We start from the raw sequence: 22,267 nt of genomic DNA, 5'->3' as shown, positions 1-22,267 counted from the left end.
ATGCCTTGTTTCCTTGCCCACGTTCATGAGAAGCAATCTCACCTCTTCTGTCTTGTTTTTGGCATCCATCAATGCTTCTTTCTCCTCTTTCATTCCCTCTAAACCAGCAGAGGAAAAAACTTTTGTAGACTTCCTCCTTTTCATGGACGAGTCATCATCAAGTATTTTGGTTTTTGGGCTCTTTTCATTCTGCTCACTATTCCACTGCTCATCAACTTTGGCTTTCTGAAAGGTCTACAAGATGGAGATGAGAACACACCAAAGAGTAGATGAATTTCCCCCCCAAATGTTGTGTCAAAGTCGTTTTTACGCCAGCGTTACCTGCGTGGTGACAAGGGTATGATACACGCCCTGTTTTTCCATCAATTGGTTATGAGTACCCAACTCTACAACCTCTCCATTTTGGAAGCCGGCGATGATATCAGCGTTTCTGATAGTCGAGAGGCGATGGGCCACAATTAAGGTGGTACGACCCAGTCTGACCTGCACAAATGATGAAACTATCGATAAAAATATCAAGAGGGCAAAGAACTTAATAATAATCACAGAAAAGATCCTGCCGGTACAAACTACCGCCACAGTTTCCCCCGATTTCAAATGATTCTCCAATATGCATTCCAAACGAATGCGGGTCTGTTTTCATACCTTGTCGAGTGCAGCCTGCACAACAGTCTCACTCTCGGCATCAAGAGCGGACGTTGCTTCGTCCAGCAGAAGGATTTTGGGGTTACGTACTAGCGCTCGAGCAATTGCAATTCTCTGCTTTTGTCCTCCACTCATCTGAGTGCCTCGGTCCCCAACCAGCGTCTCAAACTTCTGCTCAACAACAACAACCTCATAATTGTCTTGTGAAAAGTTGCTTTTAAGGTGGAATCATGAACACGGTCCTACATCGGGAAGGTTCATGATGAAGTCGTGAGCGTTGGCCTCCTTGGCAGCTTGCTCTATCTCGTTCTGCGTCACGTCAGTTCGGCCATATCGGATGTTCTCAGCTATGGTGGTGGCAAAAAGGACGGGCTCCTGACTCACCACGCCGATCATCTCTCGCAGGTAGCGGATATTGAGAGAGCGGACGTCATGACCATCAATAGATACCTACAAAAAGGGAAACAAGTCCATTAAGTGTTCTCGATTGTGCTGAAAGAAAAAAGGAGGCTTGGATGTGTTGACGATTTGGAATGAAGTGACAATCAATATTTTGAGTGAAAGGTTTGAGAAACGTGTACGTACAGATCCCCCCTGAGGATCGTAGAACCTCTGCAACAGCTGGATGGTGGTGCTTTTGCCGCAGCCACTGCTTCCCACTAACGCCAGAGTCTGTCCACTCTTCACACTCAGAGACATGTTGTCTAATACCTGCAAGTGATGACCGTTATGCAAATGAGTATGAATATGTAGTTGGGTTTATCTGTTGGATGAAGTTCAACGGTGACAGTGAGGAGGCTTACTTTAACGTCTGGCCTTGAGGGGTAGTTAAAGTGGATGTTCTTGAACTCTATGTTTCCACTGATCGAGTCAGGTTTGAAGCCGCTCTGTGAGTAGCTGTCTATACTCGGTTTCTGTAGAGGAACATTCTCTTTTGAGCTCAGCAGTGGTTTAAAATATGGTCACATCTTAACTCCTCTGCGGATAATGGTGCACATTCACCAAACAGTTGAAAATATCATTCTCCTTACATTGTCAATGATGCTGTACACATGGTGTGCAGCGCCTCTGGCACTGGAAAAGGACTGGATGTTTGGTGAAGTCTGCCCCAAAGCAATTGCACCAAAAATCAAAGCGAATAAAACCTTAATGCAAAAACATTATTGTTAGCAATAAAGTTATACATGTTGGCTACTGTATTGTAATAAAATTCACATTTCTCTCAATGTCTGCTCACTGTGAGTACAGTTCCAGTAGTGTACTCCTTACTCCGAACGAGCGTACTCCCATACCAGAAGGCCAGAGCATAAGACAGGAAGATCATCATGAAGGTGAAACCCATAGCGGTGTTTGAACTTATCGCCTTCTTAATTCCCATGTTCTTAGCCTCCTCCAAGTTTTTATGATACCTGTTTGACAATACATAAACCAAAGAATTGTCTTTACTAGATAAATAGTGACTATAAAAAGTATACACACCCCTGCTAAAATGCCAGATTTTTGTGGAGAAAAAAAAGCAAGATGATTAATTTTCTTGACTTTTTTTCCCCTACAGCTATAACGTGCATAATTCAAATCAATTGAAAAAAAAAAAACTATATGTGCGGTGCAAACAAAACAATGCTCATCACCAAAAGAACCACAAAAGCATGGTGGTGGCAGCTTCATGCTTTGCGGTCATTCTTCTTCAGCTGAGTCTGGAATTGTTAACTCTTCCAAAAAGCAGTCTGTGTTAGCACAAAAACTTTCAGGCTTCTGCTAGGGAACCCCAAAAATGTACGGAAAACCCTACTAGAACATCTAAACCTTTTTGTGAGTTCATCAGAGGCACTGGAAATTGTGGCAGTTGCATGGAAACTTCCAGTTAACATGAGCTTGAATGTGATTGGTTAATTCTTAACACAACAACATCACCTGTTTTACGAGTGTGTGCACAATAAATTGTACAAGTTATACATCGAAATTAATAGACAAATCAAACTCACATCACTGGTTATTGGATTGGTGGAAAATGTTTGTTTTGTTTTTTTTTTACGTCACATAAACTTGGCATTTGAACAGGGGTGTGTAGACTTTTTATATCCATTGTAGGTCCATAGTGAGATCCAATATGTCATGTTGTTAATCGCAATTGCGCAAACCTTTGTATCTCTCTCTTCTGACCACTGAATGCAAACACAGTCCTGATGGCAGAAAGCACCTCCTCTGCCACCGCACCAGCTTTGGCATAAGCAGCCTGCTCTTTCGCAGTGAAGGACGACACCACCTAAGGAGGGACATATCGACTTTGCAGGAAGAGGTTTGGTGGTTAGGATGAAGGCAAGGTGGACAAAGAGCAAGATTACCTTACTGAAAATGCCAGCTGACAGACCCAGCAAGGGGCAGACAGCCAGGACGACCAGAGCGAGTTTCCATCCTATGCTTAAGCCAACCACCAAAGATGCAATGAAGGTGGAAAGCGATTGGATCAACATCCCCATTTTGTCTCCAATACCCTCTTGGATCTTATAGATGTCACTGCCCGCAACAATGAATGACAAAACAAAACAGGTGTTTAAAAAAAAAAAATCAGTGGCATGCAAGGATCCAGACTTAAGAGTACACATTGCACCTCCTAATTTTTGCCTTGCTGAAACTAACCAGTTTTGAGGAGACCATTCAGTCTCGTTCAAGTAAGACACTGCTCACATTTCATTACCATAACGACTTGGGGTGGGGTTGGGTGTTGGCTACTTGTTTAGCCGCAATTCTTAAAAAAAAAAAAAAAAAAGCAAATGCGAAACCCAAACACATAGGACGCAATACAAAGACTCCTCTTGTGGAGTAAGCATTTTGTCTCCAAGATGCAATGTTAAAATTGTTAATGTTACAAACAACTTTGTCCAATGAAGTATGCCGTTAGCTAATGCTAATTTGTGCATCCAACAGAATCCAATGCAAGCTTTGCTTATCTTTATGGCCTTGAGTCAGACAGTGTAGTCTGACCATTGCTTGGAAATGGCATATTTTTGCCCAGCCTACCTTCTAAGCCGTGGGGGGTGAAACCCAGTTAGCCATATAGTGAAGTTCCAATTTATTACAATTAAGAACAGTTTGCACAGACACATTTTTGGAAACAGGCAGCTCACCAATGGCCTACTTGGAAGTTTAATTTCAATTCAAAGATATATTTTCCCCAATATGTCCCTTTCAAGCGGAACAGAGCGTGTAAAATACGTTACATACTCAACAAGACGAGTGTTGAGTGCTCCCGTCTCGTTGACGTCAAACCAGCCGATGTCCTGTCGCATGATACTGTGGAAAAAACGCCTGCGGATGCGTTTGACCTGTCGTACAGCAGCGAGTGTAAAAAAAGCAACCTGCATGTAGGCAGCCACCAGCACCAAGAGCCCTGTGATGGCAAAGTAAATAGAAAAGCTGGAAAGGAAAAAAATAATAATTGTCAAACGTGACCCATTGAGTTTAATTTGACTTCATGGTCTTACCCGGCCATGTCATCTTGTAAGGTGCTGTTGGTGGAAACTGAAAATAGAGAAGATAAGGTGTCATACTTGTAATTTAATTGGGTTACCACAGTATTTGCGACAGTCTCAGATAACTTACTGAGGTAGCGGGTATTATTTTTAGACATTGCCGAGTACTGTATAAATCTGTCCGCCATATGCCCAAATACAACACACATGAGAGGGAACACCAGCCCATGGGCCACCGACATCACCGTCCCGAAGACGATCAGTATAACATCGATGCCATCTGCAAACTTGAACTGTGTAAACAAAACAAGAATTGTCATTATTTGTCTTACAACAATGCAATTGTATTAAAAATAAGGGAGTGGGGGGCAGAGATGGACAACATACCAGTTCAATGGGGCCAACTGTGACAATTTCCCCCTCTTTTTCTTTCTTTTTTTCATTTCCTGCTTTAGGGTACTCACTTGGGGAGAAAAATAAACAATTCAAATTATTTAACGTGAAAACCAACTGAACTGGATTGTTAAAGAGCTCCATAATATTACCATAAATGAATATCTGTATTGTGATCAGGGATGTCCTTTCGCAACTTGTCTGTTTCACTCATGTCTGGGGTCTGTCAGAAGATGGAGCGTCAATTATTTGGGTTCACAAGACTTTTCAATCAATTAGAAAAATCAATTAATCAATAGAATAAAAGAAGCCATGCTAAATAATTCATAGTTGACTACTTAATTTTGGTAAAGGTACAATGCAGACACTTACCTCGCCCCCCCTTTGAGATTTAAATTCCATTCTTTCAGTTCAAAGGTTTTACAAAAATGTTATTCCTTTGCAGTTGATGAGTGCCTGAAATAATGGAATTCATGTTTCAACTCATGGAAGGAAAATCAAAATTTGGCCATGGCCTCTAAACTTACACCGTAAATGGTACAAACTCAAAAAATATTTTCTTATGGTTTTGTCCCCTCTTAAGTGTGAAAACCTAAATTACTGTACAGAATATTTAATTGTGGGTCATCACTGAAAATTATGTATTAAAGTTCTAAAGAAATAAATGATAAGAATAATGCTCATCACGTAAAAAGCTTGTCCTTCTCAATTTGACCAGTAGGTGGCAGTGTCAGCTCGTATATAGCTCGTTTTACTGCGATCGACTCCAGCCCCATTCCGTTCTGTCATCCTTTTGTACAGGTAAACACGCTTAAAAAAATATTCAAACGCTCACCTAATTTACTGGTTTGTCCGTATTCCTCTGGTAAAGAGATTAAGATTCGTAGGTGAATTTTCAACTTTACGCAAGTTTATCGCGTCATCACTATTTGCTCTATGCTAGTAAGCAAACACCTGTTAGCATTAATTAGTGCTTACGGTCCACATATCTCGTTTATATTTATAATTTTGTAATTTATTTTATCATTTAAAGGAATTCCCATTAACCAAGACACAGTTTGAAAACCTTACAGAACATCTAAATTAATATTTTCAACATCATATCACGAGTAAAACAGAAGTCATACCTCCCCCAAAAAATGCTGTGCTGTCAAAACTTACATTTACACTTTATATTTAATAGTACTGATAGATATCTATCCACATAGAAACCATTAATTCAATGAAACAGAACAGAAGAAGGATAATATCTAAGCCATGTTTTATTTCCTGTCAGACTGGATTATTGCTTAACTGTTAAACCATCCATTCCTAATTTGTATTTCAATGAGGACTTGGATTTGACTAAGGTTGGGTCGAATAAACAATACTGCAGAAGAATGTTAATCTTAAAACAAGCCTTTTTTTCACCTTTAGTTCTGAGAGTTTAAAATACTCTCTGTGTTTGCACTTATGTGACAATATAAAAGATTCTGGGACATTTTCTCCATCAGTTTACTGAGGACTCGGAGAATAATGGTGTGTTTGCAGTTCTGACATCTATAGGTAAGGGAATTATATTTGCATTCTTTCCAAATGGGATTCATATTTATACAAGATGTGACAAACAGGACCGGAAATGTGGTCAGCTGCGAGACCCAGAACCTTTTTATCCTGTCTTGTGTTCTGAGCTGTGGCCCGGAGGGACTTTCAATAACATCTTGACCACCTCCACCATTTTAAACTGAAAAGTATAACTCTCACTAAGCAATATGTCATTTGTAATGAAAAGTATTGGCTTACGTGTCGTGCCTATTAAATCATTGACATAATTAGCGATATCAACTAGTCTGGTTAGAAACCGGTTTCCTCTAAAGAAGATCCACCAGTTGACCTCATCCCAATTAGTTCATTTCAAGTTCTCCAAAGTTCTCTGCCACCCTGCTATCCAACAGAGCATGTCAAACTCAACTTAATTGTATATGCAAAGAACTTTAAAAGCAACAAAGCTGCTTAAGTGCTGTGCATGGAGGAAAAAAATCTTTATACAACATAAAGACAAAACACCCACTCATGCTGAATCAAAACAGCAAACTGTATTTCTAATATCTTTTCCCCAAATAACCAGTCAGGAATCAATTTTTAGATACATTATGCATGATTTTGATTATACACTTGGTTTCATTTATCAGATCTGGTCACTGAACCAGACTGGCACAGATGCTGATTTTGCTCAAAGTGCAAGCGGAATTGTTTGAATGTAATACCTGCAAACAATAGTTCATCGTGACTTAGCAACCGAGCTAACGGAGTAGAAATACTTCCTGGTTAAACACAAAACTCTTCCTGCTTGGCACCCCGCCTACCGATCATCAAAACAAACTTCAATGTTTACAAACCATTTTCGCCCTGAAAAAGCATCACAAAAACGCCTTGAAACCCCAGCAACAGCCGCGTGTGACTTCTTGGTTCATCTAAACTTTCGTTGAACGTGATAGCCGAGCGAGTCTGCGAGCAAATTTCACTTGTGGCAGTGCTGCTCGTCCAACACATCAGGACAAGCTGCTTCATTCCACCGCCTGAGCAAATATTCATCGGGCATGAACGCGTCTGAACGATCAAGAACGTTATTTTTGCCTTACTTGCACTCCTCGGTTGTGCTCCAACTTGATCCAGTTGCCATCCGTTATGATACGCCCTCCACTGGCTGCAAAACAACAACTTCGACTAGGTTCTAACTGCTTACGGTAGGGGCGGTCCCACACCTCCACTTTGTTTTGGGACGTGACTTGTTCGTTTTCACCCATCTGTACTTCGCTTGAATATTTCTGTATCTGAAAAGATATATTTTCTTTTTACCATCTACTCCTATGTCATAATTGACTTGTTACTTTTTTTTTTAAAATCAATGACATATGACATCACGATGTAAAAATATATATAAATAATGTCAATAGTGAGGCAAAGACTTGCGATCATGAGGATTTGGAAGACAGGAAAAACAAGGACAATAATGTGAATCACGATGACACAACATATTTGAAGAAGCAAGATATTCCCCACCCACGGGCCATTGAAGGGAATTGTTGATGTTGTCAAGTCCAGGAATGATTGTGCCAACCCAATACCACCAACTGGAACAATTCTACATCTAATTTGAAAGAAAAAAAAACACGCACACACACTCTGGGTAAGTGTGGATTTTTTTTCAAATAAACATTTTATTTGTTAATCAGCTTGTGCACATTAGCAAAGCTATAGAAAGCCATCTTCTTTACAGTGCGACTGTGGTCATAAATAAAAGGAAAGAACAACGTTTTTGTGTGTATATCTATAGATATTTTTTAAACTATCACGTAAGTCAACATCAATGTTTCTTTATATTTCATTTCTATTTATAATTTTACCCCTCACAGACGCTTATTAAAATTGTTGATATAATTTGAACAAATAAAATGTATCGAAAATACAATGTGTACTGTATCTGTGTTAGATCTGTGCCTTACAGAGGCGAGGCCTAGCTGGGTGACGTGTAACAATGGCAAAGCTCCCTCAGTTTGGCCTGCTTATAATCGTCTGCCTCTGTCTTTATGCTGGATGAGGCTGTGATTAACATATTCATTCAAGACTCACATCAATTACAGTTGTGTAGAAAATGTTCTTTTCGGGAGCTAATCCGTGTGTTATTTCTCTCCTAGATATGTTCACCCTACTTGAAAGATGTGCATACATGTGATTATTGAAAAATCAAGCGTAATCATACGGAACTGAATTACCTGAAATTAATGTCTAAATTCTTCTCCTTGTCAGACGTTACTGGACATGAAGACAAATAACAGATAAGAAAAAGGCCAAAGGGGTACAGAAGGGGCCTGCTGTTGTTTGCTTAACTGCAGATGGAATACAACCTGCCACTTCTATTGATGGACATGACAAACTGGGTAAAATGTTTCTTCCTAATAACAGGATGGTTAAGATCTGCTTTCATCACTCTGACAGAGGGTTCATATTGACTCCGGTGCCTTCTGTGACTAGTCGTGGTAAACACACCCTACATCCCCCCCTCCACCATGTACTGTACTTCTTACGCTGACTGATCAGGATATAGTAGTCAACTTTCTGAGTTAACAATCTTCCAACTCGACACCCCCTTCCTGTGGCTAAATCTAATGACAACCCAGTGTTTGGTTTTCTTGATGTGCTTGCCATGTATGCATAGACAACAAGTATGAACACAATAAAACACTTTAATCAAATGCATCAGAATTACATTCCACATCAACAAAGAAATGTTCAACTTCGTCATGCATTTACATTCAATGAAGCGTCTTATGTATCATAAGATTATATATTACAGTTCCTCTGTAGTACATTTCGAGCGGCAGTCATTAATGGTGGTCTCAAGGACTTGGTGCTCACAACACAAAAAAATACCATCAAGACTGAAAGTGCCGTATTTAAAAAAATATAAAAGGCAAAAAAATATATATATCATACATTCTCCTTTGGATAACGATTTAGCCCGAGCTAATTAAATTGTATACAGTATTTGTATTTGGTGAAATGGGTGAAATGAAACATTTAGGCAACTTGCGTGATCCTGTCCAGAATAAATGAGTGTGAGCCAACTCATTCAGCACTCAATGCTGAGGTAGTGCAGTCAATCACTAACAACTTCACTAAAAGAATACAAAGTTTAAATTAGCAAAAATTGTGATTCATTCATTCCTTCCCATGGCCCATCTGAGTGGTGACCAGCACGTGGTAGACTCCCTTTTTGGCAAGCAACTGCTGATGTGTCCCTTGTTCAACCACCACACCGCCCTGAAAGACGGCGATGCGGTCTGCGGTTTGGATGGTGGACAGACGGTGAGCTACAACGATGCACGTCCTGCCCTGACTCGCTTTGTCCAACGCCTCTTGCACCACCTGGATCAAGCACAAATTGGGAGGACAGAAGTCCAATATGGCTAACATCAGGTAGTCAAATGCGAAGATTAGAGGAAAAAAAACTCACCTTCTCACTCTCAGTGTCAAGTGCAGATGTGGCCTCATCCAGAAGCAACAGTTTGGGGTTACGGAGGATGGCTCGGGCTATGGCTATTCGTTGTTTCTGACCACCTGACAGCTGGGTCCCTTTATCGCCTGCTTGAGTGTCATACTTCTGCTCGAGTAAACACAGAAAACGTCAGTCTGTAGAGCATTTCGATTTACCAAAATCTTCAAGGCATTGGCTTCACAAAAATCAACAACAGGCAGAAATATAAGGACAGAACTGCCTCAATGGCTCAATCAGGACTAGATGAGAGCATGATTTTTGATCAAGACCAGTTGCTTGGTAATTGATTTTACCTTTGGCAAATTTTCTATAAAGCTGTGAATGTTGGCTTTCTCCGCAGCCGCCTTAATCTCCTCCGGAGTAACTGTACGACTGTTGTCTCCATAGGCGATGTTTTCAGCCAAGCTGCAGTCAAACAGCACAGGCTCCTGGGACACAATGCCAATCTGAGACCTCAGCCAGTGGATGTTGAGCTCCTTCACGCTCTTGGAATCAATCACCTGGAAGAATAAAATTGAAAAATATGTGAATGAAATGACTGAGGCCAAGTCTCAAGCAGAGTTTAAGTTATGTGGTCCAGGTTTTGAGCAAGTCTGAAGTAATTTGGACCTCACTTAAGAATTATTTAGGGATATTTTGGCCTACCATGTGATTTGACTATGGAGAATCTAATTTAATTCTCATATGAGACTAATCCTTTGGTTCAAATGCTAATAAGTTCCAAGGAAGGCCTACGTTATCTGGGCAAGTCATTCTATTTTGCGAAGAATGTAGTACCGTTCTGTAAAATGGTGACATAATTTAAAGCTGGCAAATCTGAGAGCTTTGAAATTTTGTTCCCACAAAATTAGGACTGAGCTAGCAAGTGATATTTACACTGTTTTGTCTCTCAGCAGCAACAGTAATTCTATCAGGATGACCTCAGCAACAGCATTTCAGTAAATATTATGGTACACCAGTGGAGTGCAGGCAACAGCTATCAAAACATTAACCATTTGCTCACAGAGAGTAGGTGAAGAGGCAGGATCTATTTGTCTGTGTGTGTCTGTCTCTTCTCACCACATTCCCTTGCGTGGTGTCGTAGAATCTCTCTAGAAGCTGAATGGTGGTGCTTTTTCCGCAGCCGCTGCTTCCGACCAGGGCCAGGGTCTCTCCCTTGCTGACTTTCAGAGTCAGCCCTTGGAGGATGGGTACATCAGGGCGTGAGGGGTAGTTAAACCGAACATCCTCAAAGCGCACATTGCCGTCAAATTGGTCCTGGAGATTTCAAGAGAAGAAGGGGATGATTAATCAATATACCTGTTAATAATAGTCAGCATGTCAGGTTTTGTGTTGCATACCAGTGACTCTCCCTCCTCTGACAGATTATCAATTGCAGGCTCCCTGTTCAAAAGCATAATGAGGTGTGCAGCGGACATTTTGGCCTTTGCATAGTTTGGTGTGAAGGAATTGGCTTCGCCAAGAGCCATGGCGCCATACAGAACTGCAGAAATAACCCTGAGCAAGAAAATGTTAGTGTTAATTTATTGTAACCACATACATGATATAAACAATTACAAATGTATGCACACACCTTTTCAAAGGCAACATTTTTGTGGTCGGTCATATTGTGGTGGCTGGTTGGTGTATACGGTATATGTATTCTAAATGATATAAATATTGTTTGGCTTCTTCAATGAGATGAACTTTGTGCAAAAGTTGGAATATGAAAGGAGGAGCTCCCCTCACGTGCACTTTTCTTATGTGCGACCATAAAGCCAATGTTTTGTATCCTGACACATTCACAATTGCCCTACACATGCTTTGAACTTGTGGTAAATGATTTAAGTATATAGACCGTTTATAATTATCTATTGGATTCTTTTTTTTTGCTTTATCTTCTAGTCAAAGTACAGAACACGTGAATGGTGGACTTAACTGTAGTGACTCACAACCCAGGAAAAGACGTTACTCACAGGAATACTCCCTCAACATCCATTCGTTTTTGGTCAATGAGCCAAGCTCCAAAGCGGAAACATCCTGCGTAAGCAAAGTAGATCATAGCCTGGGAAAATGCAAAGGTAAACCCATAGACGTGAGCCTTCTTCTGGGAGTTCCTGCAAATATAGAAACATAAGCATTGATGAGACAAATATCTGCCAATGACAAATTAAATATTTTTGGACAGTAGATTAAAGGTCTGTTGTACTTGTATGGAACGATGAGGTTCTCATGATATAGAGACTCAAACTTGGGTTCTCTGGTCAGAGATGCGACAGTACGAATATTCTCGATGGCTTCTGTAGCAATCTGAGGAGGCGACAGGAAATACCTCAGGGTCAGGCTTGGGGGAAACTGCACTACTAGAACATAATTTTGCACATTTGGATACATTTATTGGTCAACAAATTCTAAAATTCATAGGCATGTATCGGGGTTAATCCACCTTCCCCTCACTTTGAGCTTCCATTCATTGGGAAGACTTTTTACAAGAGTGTGGTGACCATTTGGCTGCATCAAAATGGTTGAAAGGATAGAGGAAAAAGCTCTATGCCCACCAAAGTCATTGAGACGCACCTTTAGGGAGATACAGCTCATGGCCCAAAACCTTCCGCAAAAGTTGATAGGATAAAGAATCTACCCCAGAAAAAAATTTTGGGGAAAAAGCAGTCCACTATTTAACTTTCTTTAGACTGTAACTGCCAGACCAATGATTTGTCACTTCAACGTCTTTTTCCTGGTTTACATCACCACATCCAAAAAGAGCTCGTTAGAGCAGCGGCTGATTTGGTGATGGGTTGCGCAAAACACGTTTTCCAACCATCCATCCCTTATCCATTAAAATTGTCTATTTCAACAAGCCATCCTATATCACATCCTCACCTTTCCAGCCTTTTCCAGTTCTTTCTTGTCCTGAGCAGCTTGCCCTGCTAGCAACTGCATCTGCACAGTTCCTGCCACCGCCATGACTGGCACCACTGACAATATGAGCAGGGTCAGCTCCCAGCCATAGACAAAGGCGAGAATCAGACCGGTACCCATATTGGCCACATTCTGGACTAGTGTGGCCAGACGTACTCCCGTAGCCTGCGAAAAGGGGAAAAAGGTGATAACCAAAATGGAAAAATGATAGCGGGTGTGTCTGCGTGCTAGATTGAGAGAATGCCTTACCCCTTGTACTTGAGCAGCATCTGTGGCAAGCCTTGTTGTGAGTGCGCCAACGCTGTTTTTGTGGTCATCAAACCAACCCAAGTCCTAAAAAAAAGAAAAGTTTCTGATTTTAGTTTTGGGAAATTAAAAATTCAGGTCCCTCCCCCCCTATAAATGAACATGAACATATCTGTCTACATTTCAGGGTCAACAAAAAAGATCATGTGATCACTTAAGACTTTAAAGTACCTGTTGTTTATTTAAAAAAAACTTGGAATGTACTCTTAGAAATTGTCATTACTTCTGCATGCATTTTTTTTCTCTGAACTGTGGTTGCGTCAAGCCCCACCTGCCTGTATTTGGGACTTCAGTCTGCCCGCTTACATGTTAATCATTATTACACGGTAACCTGATCTGCTGCAATCAAACACTGAAGGCACACACAGTATTTACTCGGTTGCATTAGTAACAAAGACTTTAAGATAAAATGATGATGATGATTCCACTTACCTGCCTCATCATGGCCTTGAAAGCTGCAAGTCTCAGTTTCATAGTCAGGAGCTCTCCAGATTTACCAAAACAGAAACCCTGTAAAAGTAACACATGACACTAACATGAATTGACTATTACTGGGGAGGACTTTTACTTGAATAACATTCTGGTCTCTTGATACATATCAATTTTTATTTATACATTGATAAACATCATCACAATGGAATACATGTGTTCTGCATACCTGTAAAAACATGGTGACAAAAGATACAGCACCAATAACAGCAAACATGAGGGAGAATAATTGAGATTTCTGCTGAACAACGTTTAAATCAGGCTCAGCAAATACCTGTTGGAGAGACAAAAAACATTAAATTCCTTCAAAACTCCCGTTTTAAAAGATCACTTATGCATTTCCTGCAAAATAAATGAAGATGCAAATGTGGAAAAAAAAAACCCTACAGTGATGATCTTGGAGAAGATGACAGCAAACAGGGGCTGCATTGCGCCATTAATTGAAGCACAGATGGTCCCAACGAGGATGTAAGGCCACTCCGGGAGGTTGAAACGCATAACTTTGAGAAACGATACCGGCGGAACATTTTCATCCTGCAGTAAATAACGGGAAAAAGCTGCATTAGGCTGCTGCATTATTCTTTACTAAACGGATTCAGAATTATCAAGCACGAGTCTTACCTCTGTTGTATCTTTGTCCTCCACTAAATTTTCTTGCTCTTCTTTTTTTCCTTCTGAACCAACAAAAGAAGATTTTGTTGACCTCCTCCTCATTTGAGGGGAGTTTGGCATACTTTCGTCTACCGGGCTTTTTTCAACCTGCTCGTCATCTTCATCGTCATCGTTGGCTTTCTTAAATGTCTGCAAGATGGGAGTAAATCATGAGACTGGTTGTTCTGATCACGAGGCTCCAGGAGAATGTGTTTTTGCGCCTGCGTTACCTGCATAGTGACCAGAGTATGATATACGCCGTGTTTTTCCATCAGTTGACTATGAGTGCCCAGCTCTACGACAGCTCCGTTTTGAAAGCCAGCGATGATATCAGCGTTTCTGATAGTTGAAAGGCGATGGGCCACAATTAAGGTGGTACGACCAAGTCTAACCTGCATAAATTTAGGAAAAGAAAACATCTTAAAGGAGAAGAAGAATTTTTCAAGCTAAATAGCGATTGTTATGATAACATTGCTTTCTTGAAATACAAAACCCAGGTGGTACAAAATCAAGCAATGTTCCAGCGTGTGTGAGTTACCTTGTCGAGTGCAGCCTGCACAACAGTCTCACTCTCGGCATCAAGAGCGGACGTTGCTTCGTCCAGCAGAAGGATTTTGGGGTTACGTACTAGCGCTCGAGCAATTGCAATTCTCTGCTTTTGTCCTCCACTCATCTGAGTGCCTCGGTCCCCAACCAGCGTCTCAAACTTCTGCTCAACAACAACAACCTCATAATTGTCTTGTGAAAAGTTGCTTTTAAGGTGGAATCATGAACACGGTCCTACATCGGGAAGGTTCATGATGAAGTCGTAAGCGTTGGCCTCCTTGGCAGCTTGCTCTATCTCGTTCTGCGTCACGTCAGTTCGGCCATATCGGATGTTCTCAGCTATGGTGGTGGCAAAAAGGACGGGCTCCTGACTCACCACGCCGATCATCTCTCGCAGGTAGCGGATATTGAGAGAACGGACGTCATGACCATCGATAGATACCTACAAAAAGGGAAACAAGTCCATTCTTAAGTGTTCTCGATTGTGCTGAAAGAAAAAAGGAGGCTTGGATGCGTTGGTGATTCCGATTGAAGTGACAATCAATATTTTGAGTGAAAGGTTTGAGAAACGTGTACGTACAGATCCCCCCTGAGGATCGTAGAACCTCTGCAACAGCTGGATGGTGGTGCTTTTGCCGCAGCCACTGCTTCCCACTAACGCCAGAGTCTGTCCACTCTTCACACTCAGAGACATGTTGTCTAATACCTGCAAGTGATGACCGTTATGCAAATGAGTATGAATATGTAGTTGGGTTTATCTGTTGGATGAAGTTCAACGGTGACAGTGAGCAGGCTTACTTTAACATCTGGCCTTGAGGGGTAGTTAAAGCGGATCTTCTTGAACTCTATATTTCCACTGATCGAGTCAGGCTTGAAGCCGCTCTCTGAATAGCTGTCGATGCTTGGGATCTGTAGAGTCAAATGTTTCATTTAGTTTTGAGCTCAGTTGTCATTGGAAGTTTGGTCACAGCAGGGTCCAAAGACCTGATGCTTATCAAAGACTAAACGGACAATGTGCGGAAGACCGTCTGCTCGGCGGGTTGGAATGAGAAACAAAGCTCATGTCTATTTATACAGCTTGCAGCTTTGCTCAGGATATGTACACATAAACAAGCTCATTGTGTTGTGAGGTTCTTTTAAGTTTGTAAGCATGGATTAAATAAAAGATATGCAACCTTATAATTATAGAAAAGAACACTTTAAGTTAATTTAATTTGTAACTGGCAAGAGTAAGAATGTAGCAAGTGTCTGAAGCGTGTTGGTTACAAACAAGCCACTTTGCTGAATTCTGCCTATGCAAATTTGAGTGAATACTGTATGTTGAAGTCAGACGACAGGTCGATTTAGTCATTGTCGATCGCACAAAATTGCAGCCGAACAGTGGGTGCTCCGATTAGAGCAAATTCCGAACCATATCAAAGCTGCATCCTGGTGCGCCAGAATACACTTTGTGCACATTCACTAATATCAAGTGACAGCAGCCCAACAGACAAGAATATACAGTGACTTTGTAAAAGAAAGGAGAAAATGTCGATTATCTTACATTGTCAATTATGTTGTAAACTTTGTGTGCAGCTCCTCGGGCACTGGAAAATGACTGGACGTTAGGTGAGGTCTGCCCCAAGGCGAACGCTCCGATGAGCACAGCAAATAAAACCTCAAGACACAAATAGTCATTGTTAGCTTCAGACTTCAATTTGGTGAGTCTTCTGAATGGCTGACATTTGAGGTCTTCCTGCCTCTACTCACCGTAAGTACAATCCCGATGGAGTACTCTCCACTCAAAATTAACGTGCTTCCATACCAGAAGGCCAGAGCGTAAGACATGTAGATCAATAGGAAGGTGACGCCCATGGCAATGTTTGAGCTTATTGCCTTTTTTATTCCCACATTCTTGGCGTCTTCCAAGTTCTTATGATACCTGTGAGATAACGCATGGGCAAAATAAATATCGAAATATTGAATAAAACTGCCATGGGCAATAACTTGAAAATTCTAATCCATTTCACAGGTTTCAGATGATCCAAATTCTGTAATTTACCACAAGAACATAATTTGCGTCGTTGTTGGGCTATTAGTGCCTTTCTTCCACATTGATTGCATCATTTTTGTGGTGCATATTAGAAACCATTATCTTGTGCAACATGAACTGCAGCGGCCTCCTACATTTAACTCATTCACTGCCATTGACGGGTATATAAGCCAAAAAGTACATTAATTTTACCTGGGCTGGCAGTGAATGAGTTTTAAAACTTGTGGTCTTAAAACGATATTCCCCCCACATCTAAAAATCTGACATTAGATGACGATTGATAATAGCACAAACCTCTCGATCTCTCTCTGTTGACCACTGAAGGCAAACACAGTCCTGACGGCAGAAAGCACTTCCTCTGCCACAGCACCTGCTTTGGCATAAGCACTTTGTTCTCGAGAAGTGAATGAGGCCAGCACCTAGCAAGACGCCGACAGTATGATCTTAGCAAGAAGAGGCTTGCATTCAAGATTAAGGCTGGACAGGTTGGTCAAAAGTCGAGCTTACTTTACTGAAAATTCCAGCCATGACACCTAACAAGGGACTGATAGCCAAGATGACAAGAGTGAGCTTCCATCCTCGGCTTAAACCGATGACGACAGATGTGATGAAGGTGGCAAAGGACTGGATCAACATCGCCACCTTGTCCCCAATACCCTCCTGGATCTTATAGACATCGCTGTCCGTGAAGATACAAATGCCAATCAATTTTCTTGAGAGCATCAAGTATCTTACTACACTAACCTACTAATCTTTATAGTAAGCAAATTTACAAAAAAATCAAATGGAAAAATTCTGCTAAAACATTGTCATCTACTTATGACAAATCGACATTTCCCATCATCAAAAGAAAGCGTAACTATTACTATGATCGTTCACACTTCGAGTCTATATGAACAGTTGCTAACCAAAACAGTAGCACCTGAATGTCATCAGTCAGTTTTGGTTGACAGAAAAATACTGGATGTCATTAATATTGTGCAGGTATACATAATTGAGAGGCAAGTGAGATTGCGTTACTAACTCTGTAAGACGGGTGTTGAGCTCTCCTGTCTCATTGACATCAAACCAGCCGATGTCTTGTCGCATGATACTGTGGAAAAAACACTTTCGGATGCGTTTGACCTGTCGTCCGGCTGACAATGTAAAGAAAGCAACCTGCATGTAGGCGGCCACCAGTACAACAGCTCCTAAGATGGAGTAGTAGATGGCAAAGCTGGAATGAGATGGAAAGATCAGAACATTGTCCAGAAGTGTTTCAAATTAATTTATGAGGTGTCATATTCCTCTTACCCAGTCATGTCTTCCTGCAAGGTGTTGTTTGGAAACGTGAAATCTGAAAGAATAAAATAAAAGTGTTGTAATAGTCTGTTGTTACAATCAGGTAACCAGAGGTGGGCACGTCAGTAAATTTTGCCGGTCCGTCATACGTCAGACCTGGGCCGATTAGTCATCGTCAGTCCGTCATTGTTTCAAGCCAAACTAAATTAAATTTTCAGTCCGTCATCTTTGTTTTAACCGTGCTAACATCAGTAACTGTCACCAGTCTGTCAAAAAAACAAAAAATGTTATAGATGAAAAATTCAATTGGATCGAGTGCACTTTACATCAGTGTATCGATATACGGTGATTGGCCAAAGAGCTTTACAAAGCCTCCCATATTTCCCAAATTAATCTATTATTACTTTTCAGTACAGCAGGAGTACGCTGGTGGCTCTCTGCTGCTGTTTCAACTCCTAAAACGGCCAAAGGTTTTAATTTCAAGTTTAACATGGTTTACCTTAACCAGAATCCCGTTTCACATTGTAGCAAAAAGGTACAATCCTGGTGGAGCAACATAGCTCGCAAATCCTTGTGAAAGTGAAACCAAGTTCCCATGATTATTGTTGGTTTTTCTCCGTCATCTTCTACTTCTTTTTTTCTTAGTTTATTGGTGGACTCTTTGGTGCATATCTTCACCTACTGTACAGGAAGCGCAACGTGTTTCCATATCTCGTCAATGCAGTAAACCCAAGTGACCCGGCTGTACTCACACCCACGAACACACACGTGAGATGGAGCGGGGGCGTGTTTTGGTCAGTTGTCAGCAGAAAAACGGGCGCCCATCAGTGACAGACTGAGAGGTCAGTCGGTTACCTGACTTTGTCAGTGACGATTACACTGACGGACGAAAACCCACTTCCATCAGTGCTTAGTCGTCCATCAATTATTTTTAAGTTTCTCCTCATTCGTCCTCAAAACAGGTGACAGACTGACGGACCTTTTGTCAGTGCTGACAAAATGCCCACCTCTGCGAGTAACTGTTTCTTTGAACTCACTTGGGTTGCTGGTGTTGATGTAACCTAATGCAGCATTTGATACAAGGCTGTCCGTCATATCCCCAAACACAATCAACATAAGAGGCAACACAACCCCGTGGAGCATCGACATCAGGGTCCCGAAGAACAGCAGCGCAATGTCTTTGGAATCTGCAAACCTGAACTGTCCACACATAAAAAAAAAATGCATTTAGAAGGCAGAGTGGACAGGAAATGACAATGTCAACCCAATTCAAGACATACGAGGAGTTGTAAATGTACATGGGAACAGACACCGGAAACTTACCAGTTCAATGGCACCAACCATGGGTAACTTCTCTTTTTTTTCTTTCTTCTTTTTACCTTTGCCTGCCTCATCCTTAGGATCACTAGATCAAATATAAAACCGTCAATCTAATTGCTTTTAAGTTGTTTAAAAATGAAACTCATTGAACTATTTCTCTCCAGCAAAGGTAGTCACAAAATATCACCTTAAATATAGATCTTTTAGATTCTTCTCCAACTTATCCGTTTCAGCCATGTCTGGCTCCTGTCAGAAGGAGACAGTGTACAATCTGCTTATGCCGCTCACAAAATTAGTCCGTTCTGGAAATGATCACGTGACCCAGTCAAAAGTGTAAATATCAGACCTGACTGTTGTCCTTCCACACAGGGCTCCGATGTTTGACAGGCTTGGTGATCACACACAGACATCCACTCGTCCGGCGCTGTTGTCCTCCTTCCACACACTTAGGTGCTCAAATGTCGACAGAGATGGCGATCTCGCACGCACACACGCTCACTCACACCTCAGCCAACGGATGACCACCCCTTCCACGCCCCTTTTTCCTTCCTCTTCCATCCCTCTCACGTGGCTGTAATGACTGTGCACAAGAATAACAACATTATTGCTCAGCTGCTCTCTGGGAAAAAAAAAAAAATCTCATTTCACAAATCATCATCGTTGCTTTTACCGCAATGTCAAATGGTAATGCTATTTATTCAGCATCATTATAATAAGTTAATTTATTATTCAGTCAACTGCAGGCGAGGGTGTAACTGACATGTAAGAACTAAAGGGTGTGAAATGATTTAAGTGTGTGTACAGGACAGGTGGTCAACCGCAAAAGTGAGCTCACATCACTTTTTCACACTATTACAATATTTTCTATAAAGTCTCTATAAAAAGTCTAATAGATTTGACACACCATACAGAAGAGTGTGTAAATGAGACTTAAAAATAGTGAAAAAAAAAATCAGGCTGTTCTTCCTTTCAAACGCTCTGGGCATGACTGCTGACTGCACTGCAACCACATTCCTGGTTGAGAAAGTGCTTGATTTTAGATATTTAACAAAGCCGCCATTTTAAATGTAAATACGCTTGGTTGACTGAGGTTAGTTTAATCGGAACAGCCAAAATGGTCGAAGGATTAAAAATCAATTAACTGTACAGAGCTACCATAACATGCACGCACTCACAGCCAACAACGAGGGCCGGAAACAAGCCAAACTAAAGCAGCTTCTGAAGCCCGTAAACAGTCTCTCTGATGAGTTAAAGACGATCTTATGTTACATAGATACTTTAACAACAATGGACTGTGGCTTCAACTGTGCTGACGTGGGCGTTTCGCAGTGATAGTGTTATTTTGTTTTCAATCCACTTGAATCAAGTGGTAAAACACTGTTCACATTGTTAAACATTATAAAATATTGTATAAAGGCCTCCCCACCCTTCTACTGTGGAGTCAATAAACTGCTCTCGTCAGGTGTGTCACACAGTGGCGGATGTGTTTCAACACTCAGACCTTTTCCTGTTGAAACAGTTCAACACACAGACTATTACAGAAGTTAATTCATATCACATCACTGTCTACAACATTTTTGCATATTTGGTGGTATTAATGATAGCATTTTGCATTAGATATTTGGAAACATACACCATAGTGTAATGAAGCGCGAATGTGAATGTGTGCAAGATGCTTGTCCAAATTACTGAAAGTCTGCCATTTAATTTTTTTTCAACCTCTGATTATTTAAAACGTACAATATCATTCCATGTTCCGTAGTGATCGTGGCTACTTTAACCTCTATTTTAATGGTTCGCCAGCAAGAAGCCCAAATGATTACACAACATAAAGGTACACAACATAAAGGACAAAGGTAAATGCGGACCAAAAGTGATTAGCATAGGAGTGTGTTATGTCTAATGTGGGACGTGCATGTGCACATAAATTTTTTTAGATAAGTAGGAGTGGCAAGAGTGATGAAGGAGGCACCTATTTTTGAATTGTATTGTTCACCCAAAGTCATCTGGAATAGGCTCCAAATCAGTGTTCTGCGATGAAAAGTGTGGAAGATGAATACTAGTTTAAAAATGTTAAATTCATTCACTGCCAACCCTCCCCATTAACATGCATCTTTGACATTGCTGTCAATGGCAGTGAGTTTCATCATAAATTATATCATCACCATTTAAAAACTTCCATCATGTTTATATTCAGAGGCTGCATGACATGGTGACCAAACTATGACCCGTGGGCCATTTGTGTCCATTTTTTTTAGAGGCCTGCAGCATACACTATAAATAACATTTGACAAGGCCCATAAGATCGGGTTGGGGTAGGATTTAAGTGGCCAAGTTGCCAGTTGAATTACAACCGAGAAATATACACTTTTTGAACGTTATTTGTATGTTTTTGCACATGTTGTGGCTTTATCTAGTGGAACTAGGTCTATTGTATAATCCAGGTGCCTAAAAAATCTACAAGCAAAAGAAGGGAGTTGTGGGGCATAAAGTTTTTTTTTTTATTCCCAGGCATCCACCAACGTAGACCAATGTTTAAAAGTAATGTAAGAATAAAAAAATACGAACATAATCATGTTCAATATGCAGTGATCTGGATTTCTGTTGAACCGCGTAGAGAGTACAATTGTCTTGAATGAATAAACAATTAAGCACAAATTAAGTTTTTTGGGGGGAAAAATCTACATAAACCTCGTTTAAGCATTGTTTCGTTCCGACTTACGCACTTTTACTTCGTCGTAAACCGAGGACCTCCGGGGCTTTTGGCATGTCTGAGGTTATTAAAATTCTATATATTTTGCGGCCCCTTGACTAATTTGTGTTTTGGGAGATGATACTTCTAAACCTAACGGGATGTCGCGTTACTTACTCGTCGTCACAAGTCGTCTGCGGACACGAGTCACGAACAAAAACACTCAAGACTCGGTTCACACGTAGATACAGGGGTGATATTCGCGGTTGTACGTAATAAAATAAACTCCACACCTCATTTAGAGACCAATTATGTCTTGACCTTTTGCATGAACGATAAAAAACCGTCACTGTCAAATCATTGAAATTGTATTCACACACGCAGAAGACAAGGTAGTTCCACGTTTTGATTGTAAAAATCATCTCATGTTGTCTTTTCAGGTTGGAGCAAAGTGAGAAATTGCTGCTTACCCTACACGGAGCTTTGATATTGAAAGTTCT

The 22,267-nt window shown here is 40.9% G+C and overlaps 2 protein-coding genes and 1 long non-coding RNA gene across 6 annotated transcripts in view; 1 reads left to right on the top strand and 2 right to left on the bottom strand.

Moving 5' to 3' along the window:
• Window positions 1–7,253, bottom strand: part of LOC148328995 (ATP-dependent translocase ABCB1-like) — an 11,846-nt gene extending 4,593 nt beyond the window's left edge. Inside the window, exons 1-17 of one of the 3 annotated variants that reach the window (XM_088307397.1) lie at window positions 7,133–7,253; window positions 4,884–4,967; window positions 4,664–4,734; window positions 4,506–4,581; window positions 4,249–4,411; window positions 4,131–4,167; window positions 3,871–4,062; window positions 2,991–3,162; window positions 2,787–2,911; window positions 1,883–2,054; window positions 1,677–1,790; window positions 1,449–1,559; window positions 1,231–1,356; window positions 892–1,095; window positions 646–816; window positions 322–483; window positions 43–234 (exon numbers count right to left, since the gene is read on the bottom strand). In XM_088307397.1, coding sequence (XP_088163523.1) covers window positions 43–234; window positions 322–483; window positions 646–816; window positions 892–1,095; window positions 1,231–1,356; window positions 1,449–1,559; window positions 1,677–1,790; window positions 1,883–2,054; window positions 2,787–2,911; window positions 2,991–3,162; window positions 3,871–4,062; window positions 4,131–4,167; window positions 4,249–4,411; window positions 4,506–4,581; window positions 4,664–4,734; window positions 4,884–4,913 — 2,118 coding nt within the window. In that variant the 5' untranslated portion in view covers window positions 4,914–4,967; window positions 7,133–7,253. Of the gene's footprint in view, window positions 1–42; window positions 235–321; window positions 484–645; window positions 817–891; window positions 1,096–1,230; window positions 1,357–1,448; window positions 1,560–1,676; window positions 1,791–1,882; window positions 2,055–2,786; window positions 2,912–2,990; window positions 3,163–3,870; window positions 4,063–4,130; window positions 4,168–4,248; window positions 4,412–4,505; window positions 4,582–4,663; window positions 4,735–4,883; window positions 4,968–6,889; window positions 6,952–7,132 lie in introns of those variants that run through there. The other 2 variants (XM_088307398.1, XM_088307399.1) reach the window with 2 other exon arrangements.
• The window catches only part of LOC148328994 (uncharacterized), a 27,340-nt gene extending 16,263 nt beyond the window's left edge, over window positions 1–11,077 (top strand). Inside the window, exons 10-14 of the long non-coding RNA XR_015845659.1 lie at window positions 1,894–1,976; window positions 2,827–5,312; window positions 6,005–6,056; window positions 8,301–8,431; window positions 9,937–11,077. This is a non-coding gene — a long non-coding RNA (uncharacterized LOC148328994). The remainder of the gene's footprint in view (window positions 1–1,893; window positions 1,977–2,826; window positions 5,313–6,004; window positions 6,057–8,300; window positions 8,432–9,936) is intronic.
• LOC148328993 (ATP-dependent translocase ABCB1-like) lies at window positions 8,720–22,267 on the bottom strand. 2 transcript variants are annotated; one of them, XM_088307400.1, is made up of 29 exons: window positions 22,238–22,267; window positions 19,422–19,655; window positions 19,263–19,321; window positions 19,079–19,160; window positions 18,793–18,955; window positions 17,768–17,810; window positions 17,499–17,690; window positions 16,982–17,153; window positions 16,769–16,893; window positions 16,192–16,363; window positions 15,986–16,099; window positions 15,241–15,351; window positions 15,023–15,148; window positions 14,681–14,884; window positions 14,435–14,605; window positions 14,127–14,288; window positions 13,867–14,046; window positions 13,633–13,779; window positions 13,415–13,519; window positions 13,189–13,266; window positions 12,700–12,783; window positions 12,412–12,615; window positions 11,738–11,838; window positions 11,505–11,645; window positions 10,890–11,046; window positions 10,609–10,806; window positions 9,843–10,049; window positions 9,508–9,654; window positions 8,720–9,419 (listed from the first exon to the last, which is right to left on the bottom strand). In XM_088307400.1, the coding sequence occupies exons 3-29, from the start codon at window positions 19,310–19,312 to the stop codon at window positions 9,213–9,215; spliced, it is 3,843 nt and encodes a 1,280-aa protein (XP_088163526.1). In that variant the 5' UTR covers window positions 19,313–19,321; window positions 19,422–19,655; window positions 22,238–22,267; the 3' UTR covers window positions 8,720–9,212. The 2 variants fall into 2 exon arrangements, with proteins under 2 accessions (XP_088163526.1, XP_088163527.1); XM_088307401.1 differs by lacking the exon at window positions 22,238–22,267 and adding an exon at window positions 21,945–22,009.

The sequence above is a fragment of the Idiotropiscis lumnitzeri genome, chromosome 10, assembly GCF_059441095.1.
Source record: "Idiotropiscis lumnitzeri isolate Australia: NSW breed Sydney's pygmy pipehorse chromosome 10, RoL_Ilum_1.0, whole genome shotgun sequence".
NCBI lineage: Eukaryota > Metazoa > Chordata > Actinopteri > Syngnathiformes > Syngnathidae > Idiotropiscis > Idiotropiscis lumnitzeri.
Note: the sequence above shows the minus strand (reverse complement) of the source record. Positions and strands in the feature narration are given on the sequence as shown.

Bases quoted from the DNA above. Each gene is read 5' to 3' on its own strand.
- LOC148328993 (XM_088307400.1), bottom strand. From the start codon at position 19,312: ATGGCTGAAACGGATAAGTTGGAGAAGAATCTAAAAGATCTATATTTA. The intron at 13,267-13,414 runs GTATGCAGAACA...TTACTTTTACAG, and splicing joins TTGTCACCATGTTTTTACAG to GGTTTCTGTTTTGGTAAATC. The intron at 12,616-12,699 runs GTAAGGCATTCT...CCCTTTTCGCAG, and splicing joins ATGCTGCTCAAGTACAAGGG to GCTACGGGAGTACGTCTGGC.